This window comes from Sturnus vulgaris, chromosome 7 (assembly GCF_052056855.1).
Source record: "Sturnus vulgaris isolate bStuVul1 chromosome 7, bStuVul1.hap1, whole genome shotgun sequence".
Classification (NCBI taxonomy): Eukaryota; Metazoa; Chordata; class Aves; order Passeriformes; family Sturnidae; genus Sturnus; species Sturnus vulgaris.
In genome coordinates this window covers 20,006,882-20,019,702 of record NC_142249.1, presented here as the reverse complement: position 1 = coordinate 20,019,702, position 12,821 = coordinate 20,006,882, and the positions used below count along the sequence as shown (strand labels likewise).

The 12,821-nt window shown below is 36.1% G+C and overlaps 1 protein-coding gene and 1 long non-coding RNA gene across 10 annotated transcripts in view; one reads left to right on the top strand and one right to left on the bottom strand.

The window, feature by feature from the left end:
- ATF2 (activating transcription factor 2) overlaps nucleotides 1-12,821 on the bottom strand; it is a 49,012-nt gene that overhangs the window by 4,658 nt on the left and 31,533 nt on the right. For 8 of the 9 annotated variants that reach the window (XM_014880180.2, XM_088168016.1, XM_014880181.2 and 5 more), the window contains 3 exons: nucleotides 11,727-11,876; nucleotides 9,718-9,924; nucleotides 4,363-4,468 (listed from right to left, as the gene is read on the bottom strand). In XM_014880180.2, coding sequence (XP_014735666.1) covers nucleotides 4,363-4,468; nucleotides 9,718-9,924; nucleotides 11,727-11,876 — 463 coding nt within the window. Of the gene's footprint in view, nucleotides 1-4,354; nucleotides 4,469-9,717; nucleotides 9,925-11,726; nucleotides 11,877-12,821 lie in introns of those variants that run through there. The other variant, XM_088168019.1, reaches the window with a different exon arrangement.
- Nucleotides 4,413-12,550, top strand: LOC148223194 (uncharacterized). The gene is made up of 2 exons (XR_015804827.1): nucleotides 4,413-4,524; nucleotides 4,724-12,550. It is a non-coding gene; the product is annotated as an uncharacterized LOC148223194 (long non-coding RNA).

The window sequence follows — 12,821 nt, the reverse complement described above, 5'->3', positions numbered from 1 at the left end:
TTAGGAGAGCAGCATATTTTTTCCTCAGACAGAATGAAATGGCAGCAAGTGGGATGACATGTATCAAATACAGTCTCTCTGCTGTAACACCTGCTCCTCCTCTTCAGAACTGCTGCTATTGTCCTATGAACCTCAATCTTCCTATCAGCTTCTTTTGCTGATTCCCAATGTCTGTGTCATCCAAAACCTCCTCATACTCAATAAAAATGGTTAATTTTAAATGCTATGAGCCAGAGATAAAGAAGCAGTTAAAGTAGATCACTATCTTTCAGCCAGAGAGAAGAAAATGTCTTTCACTGTTCTATCTCCCTTAACATATATTTCTTAACTCAAAAGAAATGTCTGTAGTAATATCACAATGGTAAAGAACATGAGAAAGGCCTGGTTTTCTGACTTTGATGGGATCTGGAAGATCCTATAAGCAGTGTTAAGAAACAGTTATGAGTAGAGAGATGACTGCCAATGTACAAGAGCAGTGATCATATCACAGAGCAGATAAACAAACACGCTGTGCTGAAGACACAAAAGTACACAATTAAGGTATTTTCAGATGCCAGGGGCCAGAGAGGGGGAGCTCACAACAGATAGGTGATTATATAAGACATAGACCTAACACTAATTTACGGTAATAAACTGGACTGGAAGCATAAATCCTTGCAATAACTACAAACCAATACTTAGAAATGAAGTGACACATCCTAAAGAATAACTATTTGAATTTTCTTCAATGTATTTTCATGGCTTTTAGAAGAACACAGGAAAGTAATACTTAAATTCTGACAGATTTTTTTTTTTCTTATTTGATCAAAGAATTGCCAGGACTGTGATTTCAAGAGTGCAACTGATACATAATAGAATCATACTGTAGCTAACAATGTTAAAATAAAAGTAGAAGCATTTTAGCTTTTTAATGGCTCCCCCAGCTTTGCCTCAAATCAAGGAAAATTAGAAATTAATTCACAGAAATGATGCTTGCTGTATATTAGAAGGCTGAAAATTTACAGAGCTACATCATACAAACTTTCCTGAAGGCTCCATAGTTCCTAGATAGGCTGTGTCAGGAGGAGCAAGCCACTTTGGATATGGAACACAATGTGGGTTAGACTGGGCTATAGGAAAGATTTAAAGAGCACCAAAACAGGCACAGACTTTTGAGGACATACTAAAACGTACCCTTTTGGAGTAGTCAAACATTGCTGATATTTGCTTCTTACCAGCAGTATTGGAAAACATTGCTTACCAACAGCTTTCAGTAAGGTAAGCAAACAAAGAGGGTGGGATTTCAGTCTTCAGAAGAAAAAAACACACACCAAAACAGGAGCGAGGACACAAGCACTGACATGATCCTGAATTCCTTTCACTCCTCTGATAATCACTAACAAGGAAGAAGCCTCATGGTAATTCTCATCAGGCCATTCAGGGACTACAGCGGGACCTAGGCCTAGAAATGCTTTTTTCCAGGGAATTGCCCTTTGTGAATATTCCCTGCAGGCACTGAAAAAGCACTGCCTGTCCAGAACAGGCTGCAGGAACACAGTGGTTTAAGAGGTTCAAATCATTCAAGGTCTGAAACTGGTTAGTCACCTTCTATCTTCCTTTTTAAAACTAGCTACAGAAAGAACACAATGCCCCCCATTTAGCACCGCTTACACCACAGCCTCTATTTATCTTCTTTTATATTCCGTTTGAACAAATGTTCTTGAATATTATGATGTCCTTGTCAAAAATATGAAAAAACCCCCTAAAAAACTCCTTCTGCCTTAAAAAAAACCCAACCCTCTGAATACCACAACACATTTTCTTCTCACCAATTTTCACCTTTGTCCTACTACAAGCCCAGAAAAATCCTGACAAAATTCAGGAGTATTGTAGAAGACTTCTGGAAATTATCTAGTATAGAAGATAACATGAAAAACAAATGAACAGCATCTAGATTTCTTGTATTTCCCCACCACAGCTGAAGATGCAGTCAGAACCAACAGCATCCCTCTCTGGAAAATAAAAAAGTTTAAGCTGACTGAGTTTTTTTGAGGCTGACTCAAAGTACAGTATACATTTTTCTGGTTCCTCTGTCTTGATGACACCGTCTTTTGAAGCAGGCACAAGACTTCAAAATAAGGAAAATGTGATCCCCAAAACAATTTTAGAAGAAAGGGCTGAGAAAAAAAAATGTGCCTGGGAAATACAAAAGATCTTAAAAGACATGTAAAAATAAGGGCCAAGTGATAGATTATTTGTTCCTATTTAAGAGGAACAAATTTATGAAAAGTTATCAAATTGTTATACCGTGGTCTATGCAGTGCACAATATTTAGCACTGCACAATATTTAGCACTGCAGGAGCTCTTTAAGCTGGGGTCTTCAATTTCTTCCACAGAGACAAGAAGACTGTTAAACCACTCCCTACATTTTTGAAGCAATTCAACTTTGATTATTTGATGAATGTAATATGTTTAAATATATTTTATAAGAATGCAATTTTCAGGAACATACTGACTGAAATAATTTTTTCCTCTTATAAACTGTACTGTGGGTATGTCACTTAGCCAACATGCTTTCCTAACAATATTCATGCAGAGATAATGTGAAAGAATCCTTTCAGAAGGATGGCATTAAAACTATCATTCATGTTAAGCTTTTACTTTCAAAACAATTTTCAAGAAACTGAGATATGCTTCCAATTTCCTTGTGTAATACTATTTTTTTCTAAATGTAGGCTTTTGCCACTGATTAGTACTTTAGGTCTGATTCATTTTCTATTCTTTACTAAATCAGAAGCATTATAGTCCTTTACTGAGGGCTGAAAACAAGCTCTACTAGACAGGCCATTCACTAATCCTTCAACAAAGAAATCCTTGGCATGGAATCACCTTGACAGTTGATAACTTACAATGAAATATTTTACATCCCAATTCAGGAACATGAATCCTCAAAGCATCAAAATTCAAGAAACTTACAGTGTTTTGCCTTTTTTTTTTTTTTTTTTTTGTTAAAAACCTTGCATGCATAATGCTATCCCCTAGTAGCTTCTGTATGAAATTATGTTGTTCTGTCAGATGGGAGCCATAATGGCCTCATCCCTGCAGCAATCATTGTTAATATAAATCCCAAACGTATTTCTATACTGTTCCAATTTACTCCGAGATGCTATTTTCTGTCTTGTCAAAATGACTGGAGATCAAAGGACCAAGATTTACAAGCTCAAAACTGACAAAATCAGTATTCTAAATATATATGGCAATACAGAGTTGCTAAATCTCCTGAATCTTTTAAATTAAAAAATATTGCCCATTCTGATGAAATTGCTTACAATGACTACAAGTAAAGATGGTGGCTATTAAGTTTTATCGCAAGCACCTGAGGATCTGTTTGCATGCAGTACAAAATGTTCCTTTATTCTCCTGAATTACTGACACTGGCAAATTAAAATGAAGTGGCTACATATGGCAGAAACAATCTTCACATTTACAAATATCTTGAAATATCACTAAATCATAAAAACGAAAGCTGTGGGTTATATATTATGAATGTTGCCTAATGCATTCCCAGCTCAGTTATTTGTAACAAATTTGTGTACAATGGACAAAATTGGCCATTTATTCTACAGCAGCAGCAGCTGGTTCTGGCACTGTGTATCACAGCCAAAAAGGAAGCTACAAGTCAGGAAAGCATAATTAACCTTTAAAATGCTGGAAGGATGAAAAGTCAAGAGAACAACTAAAAATAAAAATATGGATTAGAAAATATTGGTATTGACAGTGTCAGTATTCCCCTCAATAACAGAACTGTTTTTTAAAACACCCTCTCTATAGAAAAGCAGTCACTTAATGTGGATATCAAAACAATCTAGAAGACATTGTACAGTAGAAGCCATGAACCTGCATCTGATTATTTTAATGGCTCGACTGATCCTGGATGTTATGGTAAATGAGGACAGCTGTTATAGTACCTCCACTGAAATCTCATTACAATGAAAGGAAAACAGCCACAAGGACCTTTCGCTGTATTAGGCTGCGATAAAGTATAAAAAATGGTTTATCATGTGTTCTTAATACTTTAATTACATTTTCCAAAGCAAGTGTAGTAACCCCTAGTCCTTAAATGGTAATTATAATATGCATTCGTTAAATCAACATAAACCGTTGAATGATATGCAACAATTCCATTCTGACTTAAACATATATTTTTAAATATCATATATTAATTCCCGTCTTCCAATAACTTCAAGATTATATAAAAAAGATCTTTAATGCAATATATGTAATATTAGAACTGCACCTCTCAATTTTAATGCTCACTCAATTCATTTTGGCAGTATTTCATTGATGCAGCCTCAGGCTACAGGTAATGGAACATTACTCACTATGATAGCCAGATTTCTTCTGCATGGCAGTTACAGGGCAATCTTTATGAGCCAGAAGAAGCTGTTTCAGCTGTGCCACTTCATTTCTCAGCAGGGTGACTTCATTCTAAAGGAGAAGAAAGTTATGTACTTTACCAGGCTCAAACTACACACGTTTTGAACGTAAGCATTAAGTTTTATAGGATTTTCAGTTCTTCATTTAGGGGTAGCTGAAATACAAGAAGCTTCCATTCAGTACATATTGCAAATATGTATATATTTGTTTTATCTTAGAAAATGCAAATACTAGCTGAAACTTGGTTAGCTTTGTTACATTAACTGGGAAATGCTTGGGTTTTTTAAAAAAACATGTGTTTTTCAGTTTGCAGATGCAGAGTCTACTCATTCACATGATCCAGCTACTGTGAGACTCTTCTGGAAGGGTTTGTGATGAATTCTAATCAGAGTAAAACTACATTTAGCTACACGCATTTTAACAGATGTCACAGCCAACATTAAAAAAGGGAGAAATATAAAAGAAAATTCAAAAAGCCAATGCAGAGTAATTTTTTAGTGACTCTATTTATACTTGGACTTCAAAAAAAAAATCTTATGTACTGTAAAATAATGTAGCAAATATTGGTTGATCTCCAGACTGATTCTTATTTTGGCAGCCATACATAAACATGTTCTCTGAAGGAATCATTGATAATAATGACAAGATCCGGAGATGCCAGCTTGTGTCGCTAAAGCAGAGTGCAATCTAAGAGACAGCACCTGCACAATCCAGTGCCTGGCTTCATTTCCAGACTCTGCCTTTCCACTACTGGGTGACCTTGAGCAAGGTCATTTCACTGCTTTGTGTTCCACCTTCCCCATTTGTAAACTGGAGGACAGCAATACTTACCTTCCCTGGAAAGCAGCCTGGTGTCTAGAGATGAGGAGTGCTAGGTAACTGCATTACATGTGACAATCCAAATTAAGAATGATATGGAATTTTGATAGAACCATTTTTACTTTGCAGAATAGAAAAATATTTATGAATCAAATTACCTGTAATGCTTTGTGATCCCTGTGTCTGGACACAATATGTGTTTTTCATGGGTTATTTTATTTTGAATATAAATTTTTTCTATTAACACTTGAAGTTGCTTCAAGTATAAGAAGCTTTGCATATTATTGTAATATACCACACATGTGACATAATTATTTAGTACATGCTTATGTTTATGCATTTAGGAGCAAGTTAAAGAAAAAAGCCAACAGAGGAAAACTGAATTGCATCTGAAATTATCTGCAAAATAAACTACAAGAAAGTCAACTTATTTACTTGCAAGCAAGAAATAACGCAATGCAGTCAGAGATGAGATAAATTAGAAGTTAAAGGATTCCAAAAGAACACAGTTCTTCCAGAACAGAACTTAATAGGTTTAATTACACAAAGTAACTAAAATATCAGACTGTTCAAAGAAAAGCTCCTGTTTTGTGTCCTCTCTCTCTCTCCATTTAGAAGACAACAAATTTCAAGCCTTTATACCTGCAAAATCCTCTTATGGTCTCCTTCTCTATTCCATCCTTCTATGTGCAGAATACCCTTTAGAAACTTTTTATTAAAAGCAAAAGCTGAAAGATGTCAAAAATCTGACTTCACAGACATTTATAACGAAAGAAAAATGTGACTGCAAACAAAAAGATTTGCAACGAAAGAAACCCAACCAAAAAGCTCCACAAATTCTCTACGAGGTGGCATTACATGTCCTGAAACCTCAGGCTGTTAAGAAAGCACAGGACTACTGCCTCCAGCTCTGTCTGCCCTTAGTTCACCATGTAATTTGCTGAGGAGCCACAAATCTTGATACCACAGAGGCAGCTGAACAGAACTGACACAGGTTGGATAGAAAAAAAACCACACTTAGGTAGTTTTGAGACACTTGATAACCTAGAGAAGCAACAATGTCCAAGACTATGAAATATAGTTCTGTTAGTTCAATGGAACTCTGGCAATCAGGAAAAGGTTTGCAGAAGTCTTCTATCTTGTTGCCCACATTTTAGGGAAGAATTTTACATGCAAACAGCACATGTAAGTATGAAGTTGCTGTTCATCTGTGGAGCTAAGATTATATGATTATGAAAAACTTCTGTAAGAGAGTTTGTAGAGCAATGTCAGCTCTTCCAAAAATATTAAGACTGCTGCTAGCATAAATACAAAAGGCAAATACATTATCTTACATTAAAGCAAACTTGAAAAACATGGATCAGCATTCCTAAGTAAAAGAGATTGAGGTATCTCTAGAACAATGGTAGCTGTATGTTCCATAACAAGAACACTTGTGCCAACAGTACTAGATACAAAGCACACACAGCTCCTGACACTAGACCAGAGTTCTGTCTGCTAGACACATGCATGGGGAATGTCACAGAAAGACCATCTATGGTTGCCTTTATGTATTACCAGTAAGAACCATTTCCAGCTAATAGGGGGGCTGTTTAGAACTCAGGTTTAGAAAGCAGGTTTCTGGAGGAAAGTGTATTGACTTGTACCTGCATTCCATCTTTCATAAGATGCTTTCCCTTCTGCATTCTTATGAAGGGAAGACACAGTACATGACACATTCTTCTGTATCTGCCTATTCCTCCTTGCACCCAAAATGCAGATATAATAGTGGGACCATGGGACCACATCAACCCTTATTCAGCATGGCGTGGGACAACATTTGTGATATGTTATTACTCAAAGTATCATCAAAGGCAGGTAAATATGACTTTTGGGGATAGGGATAGCCTGTGGCTGAGTTAAACAGCATTCTTCCTGTTTCTTTTTGGACAACTTCCTCTATGGGAAAGGATCTTTACTTATGGGCATACTTGCATAATATAGCCTTCCTAAACAGCTTCTGCAGCATCAGTACAAGCCATCACTTGATTGCTGCTCACTGAAAACCCACTGTGACCTCATGAGGAAGACAGGCCATTCTTCTAAAGCTTCACCCTCTAAGACTATTAAAGCAACAGGGACCAAATACAGAACATATAATGCACTTCAGCATCTGATCCTGCAGTGTGGCTCAGTGGCCACTGTGGACATTGTCAATACCTTCTTAAACCCTGCAGGACTGTGCAAGGCACAGAGGCCACACAAGGTGGTGAATAAAATTTAAAATCAATAAACAAGTCAACAATTAATACAAAATACACTCCTCAAAAATCAAAACAGTAAATAAACTTCAAAATGTTGGAAACACGAAGAAAACTTACACAGCAGAGCCTATAATAAAGACAGTCTACCTAACCTATATATGTTACTAGTGAGGTAATAGATGGAAATTTTCCCTTAAACAAATATTTGAAAAATACTGCTTAAAAATTAAGTTACCTTCAAATATTTAAAAGAACTTGATAGAAGTTAATCTACAGAGCAAAATAAATACATCAACCAAGTAAACCTCTTCAAAATCCATACTGTTAGTGAGCTTCCAGTCTTAAAAACCTTCACACTGACATGGGAATCTCTGACACAGACATTACAAGAAAGCCAGTAACAGCATTGAGAGGAGGCAGAATTGTTACATGAAGCAACGCAGGCGTTTTGGTATGAACCTGCTTCTGGAAATGGGACACCTTGGTAACTTCAGCTGATTAGGCCACTTAGATGTTAAAGAAAATATGAACTCCTAACCCAAACACAATCTATAAACCTGCATTAAGGCAAAACTCCAAACTTACTACATTTTCTATTAAATATAAAATAAGTAACCATAACTGCCCACTCTGCTGATCAGCTGTGTTAGTCTGTCAAGTTTCTATTATGGAAATACAGGGTTGATTAATGTTTTCACATAAAGTACAGTGTAATTATTTCTCTGATATTAAATTTTCTTTTCAAGTTATTCTATTCTTTACAGTTGACAGTTTTGCTTTTGGTGGACTGTGAGAAAAATCTTTCTTGAATTCACTTTTATTGAATTAACACTTGGAAACCTTTTGCTTATGGTACTTACGTGATTTTTATGTTATAAAACTTGGTATGTATATGTGAAAGTCAGTTCACATGATACCAAAGATTACTTTCACTAAAGAACTGAATTATGGCTAATTTTTTTTTCATTCTTCTTCACTCCCTTCTCTGTTTATTTAAACTACAGTGCTATATATAATTATGTAATTAATGGACTTCATTGAGGACTGTGCATTAAATGAATATGCCTAAAGACTGTGAACAGCTTTGAGAAGAATACATATTTGCATGAAATTTAACTAGTGCTTGTGCAGAGTGTTATGATTCTTGAAACACAGGAAACCATTTCATAGTATGGGCTTAGGTAGGAATCTTTTACATTTCAGGGTATTGGGATGCTGAGTATTTTTAAAGATATGAACATGACTGAAAGACTAATTTTGATTACATGATAGATGACCTCACCACACCCTACTTTCCTGTTGATCAAATTGTGGTGTTTTCTACACCAAACAGCACGAGAGGTGAGTTTTCATAGGAAGATGACGATCTGTGAATTTGACTCAGTGAACAGCTCTGATGAAGAAAAACAAGTGACACTTTAACATATCAAATTAGGAATTACACTGTTTTTCCTTTCAGCAACTTCAAAATGAAACTTTTACACTTTTATTTTGAAAACAGTAATTTGTGCCAATTTTTAACATGCTGCTGGAAAACATTAGGAAAGTATGCTTTAACATTTATTAGTAGTTTAAACAAAAGGATCATGGATTATTCTACGGGGGAAAAGTACATTCACACGACAACTTTCTGAAATCAGATGAGGTGAAAAGTGACCTGCAACATACACTGGCCCTACCCTCTTACAGCACACTTCACCTCTATAGGATTTAGGTGGCAGTGGTAAAAACTTGCATTGCCACTGCCATACCCATTCTGCGGACAAAAGAGGCCCTCAGTATCCACTGATGTCAACCTGGTACCTTTCACAAGCATTACATTCACTTTAAAGGAAAAAGAAGTGAAGTTAAAAAGAACCAAAGGAAATAAGCCCAAGACTTACTCAAATAACTCAGGCTCTGATACAAATTAAGAGCAAGATGTGTTCAAGGTAAGACTATTATATGTTTAGTCCAACGCATCTTGTCGTCTCAGTTTAGTATCATAGTCTGACAGGTCCTTCAAATGGAATAAGTGATAGAAGGGTATAATCCTCAAATTTACATGTCTTGAAATATGAATATGCTCTTATCCTCTAATTTTACTGCTCTATGCAATTAATTTTAAGCCTGAGTTAAGCCACCAGTCATAAAAACATTTTTGTTTCAGATTTCATGCAAAGTTTTAAGTTCCACTGATCAAGGATCACTATGTAAGAACAAAAACTTAGTACTTTTTTCGTGAAATAAAAAGTATACCTGTAACTGGCCATTTAGTGAGCTCAGGTCCTCAGCTTTTTTCTCCAATGACTGCACCCAGACTTTCCGTTTCTGCCGGCACCTGGAAGCAGCAGCCCGGTTTCTCTCCAGGAACTTTCTCCTTTTCTCATCAGGGTCTTCATTGGCAGCTCTTCTTCGCCGACCGCCTGTATTTGGTGTTTGTGGCGTAGGCTGAGCTGGTGATGCCTGCAAACAGTCGTGACTTAACCTACAGCACTGGTATAAATAGCTATTACAGCTTGAGAAAAGCATTCAGGGCATTTCTAAATACATTCAGGTTACACACATGTTTTTTGAAAGCTGTGCTTATTAAACTCTACTCTACTCTTTTAAAAACTTTTACCCGTACTTACACTCCTGATCATCTCACAGTAATGTATTACATCCAAAATAGCTTTCAAGCTACATTTAGTGGGAAATGAATTTTCTATTTTTGACTCTTCCCACACACCTAGTCACAACTGAAAAATGACACAATTGCTTCTGCCCATCACACAGAAGCTGTTTGACAAATGCTGGCAGTGCTGAGACTCCCTGATCCCTGGATCTCCAAATAGCAATTTCCTACTCGTTGATGTGATCCCCACCACTGAATAACAATTTCCCTTAATCTACCCACATTACATAACAGTATCAAAATACTTCTATACTTTCAATTATATATTATACTCATTTCACAGTTGTATACAGAACCTAGACAAAGATTTAATGCAATGTAGTGGTTCTAAAAGTCCCTTAAAGAGACAAGACAGACAGAATGTAACTGTCTATGTGACATTCACAGGTGCATCTTCACATTCAGTCTCGCCTAGCAAGAAAGTTTTATTTTTAAATTAAAAACCCCAAACATATATCAGCTGGTATATCAATTTGGCATTAATTCTAAATAGCTAAGAATAAAAACCCCCTGGGAATTCAAATCAGTGTTTTAAGAATTAAACACTTGCTATTTTTGATTAATACTAATTGTAAAATAACTCTAAAACAATCAAACAGCAATTTTCATCTTGAAAATTCTGCTATGTGATATTATGAAAATATTCTTTAAAAAAACTTCAAGGCAGTATGGGGGAACAGTCTTAAGAAAGAGATCCTTTTACAATGGGTCACTTTTTTCCCCTCTTCTGTTCCAAACGTATTTGTTTCGATAAATTACTTGATTTCACTGGCCAGTGTAAGAATGAGGCTTTCATTACAGATGTTAAGTCCTGTCAGTTCTGGGCCAGGTATGTAGCTTTTATAAAATTAATATTATGCTTCAAATTGTGAAAATAACTCTTTCGGATTTTAAAAAGCATTTTGAGAACACATTCCATGAGGTTTTTAGAAATAGAACAGCTGCAATCCTCCAGGATTCACCAGAAGTGTATTCTTCCTCCAGCAGCATGCCCACTTCCAGTCTGACTCAGAGGTTTTGCCTTTTACTCCCCTGTTCTGAAGTATCGTCCCAAAAGGACAACAAATCACACCTAAAACCAAAGCCCCCTTGCAGAGCCTGAGATGATGAAGTACACTTCATCACACAGCTGAAACTCTTCTGTGGCAGCCCAGAAAAGATCCTTCAAGCAAATTAACATAAGCATAATACCTGATGCAATAAAAAATTCCTAAGCACATTTATGATAGTAAATAAACATAAAACAGATGCAACAGAAACACAAAATAAAAGCACTCATTTTTTCAAATATATACTGACCAGCTGTACAAATTTCAGCTACCACAGAACCTCTTATCAATGAACTCCAGAAACCAGGACTTAGTTCTAAATTTGTGCAGATAGATACTACGTGTTTTGAAATCATCATCCTGGACAATAGATTTTTAGAAGCATTTAAGAACAAGTAAGACCTGTAAACATTTTACTGCTGTAGAGCTATTGAGTAGGAGTCTGTTCATCTCTATTTTAGAAACCAAGAGTATAGAAAAAACTATATGTATTTGCAAAATAAAAGGAGGAGGTAGGAGGCACATGCCCACTCCTGTCATACCGGTGTTTCAGTTGTTGAAGTTGCAGGCTGTTGTAGTGACTGTGGTCGTGCCTCCTCTGACTGAGTCCTAACCAACCCACTTGCATGTCCCTTGGCAGTATCTCCATTTGTTACCTGAGGGTGCTGCTGGGTCAAGGCTGCTTTCAATCTCTGAAAGCAGAAAAAAAAGAAGAAAAAGGAAAGAAATATTCTATCACGCTAACTTGAACGATTAATCATTTATATAAGCAGTTACTTCCACTTTGGAAACAGGAAGTCCAACTCTTAAACAGTTGTTTCTTTTTACAGGTTTTCAACAGTGACCTAGGCATATACCTAAAAACAGGGGGTAGACTTCTGCAAACATGACAACAGCAACAAGGTTTACTTAAGATCCCAGAAAGAGAAGGATGGTAAAACCGTTGGAGAAGTAAACAGAAAGCCTCATCTGAATGTAGCGAATTGTACCAAGAAACAGGAGAGTGGAAGGCCATAAACATTTGCTGAAGCTGGTAGTACCAAAAGAGTAATGATGACACATGAAGGAAAAGAGGCAACAACCAGAACATACACATCTTCCCATTTTAAAAATTCTGGTGTTCTCTATCTCTATTCATTTTTAAATAGCTTGTTATACCTCTGCTAATTCATGGTCTTTACAAATACTCACTTCTACAATCCTTCCTACGGGTAATTAAATAACAGCCAAGATCTTTGCTGAAGCATCTTAATGATGTACAAATTTCTAAGAAGCTTCATGTTATATGTAAAGATTATTTATGTAGAAATATGCAAGATAAAAAGATTATGTAGAAATATGCAAGATAACTACTACAGCATGCTACTTTGCAGTAAAAAAACTGCAAAAAGGTTTGATGTTCTTCCTCTATTGCACACAGTCACTACGACCAACAGTAATATGCAAGTTCAGCTGTATATAATACACCCAAGAGTTACTGACAACCTGATGGACGACTTTAAAGTATTTTATTGACTGCCTGTTGAAAAATATTTCATTCAATTTTTGGCAAAACCTATTAAAACTGTAATATAATATATTCTATTTAAAGCGATTTCTTAATCTTAAGTAACAAAGTGCCCAGCTTCAGCAGATAC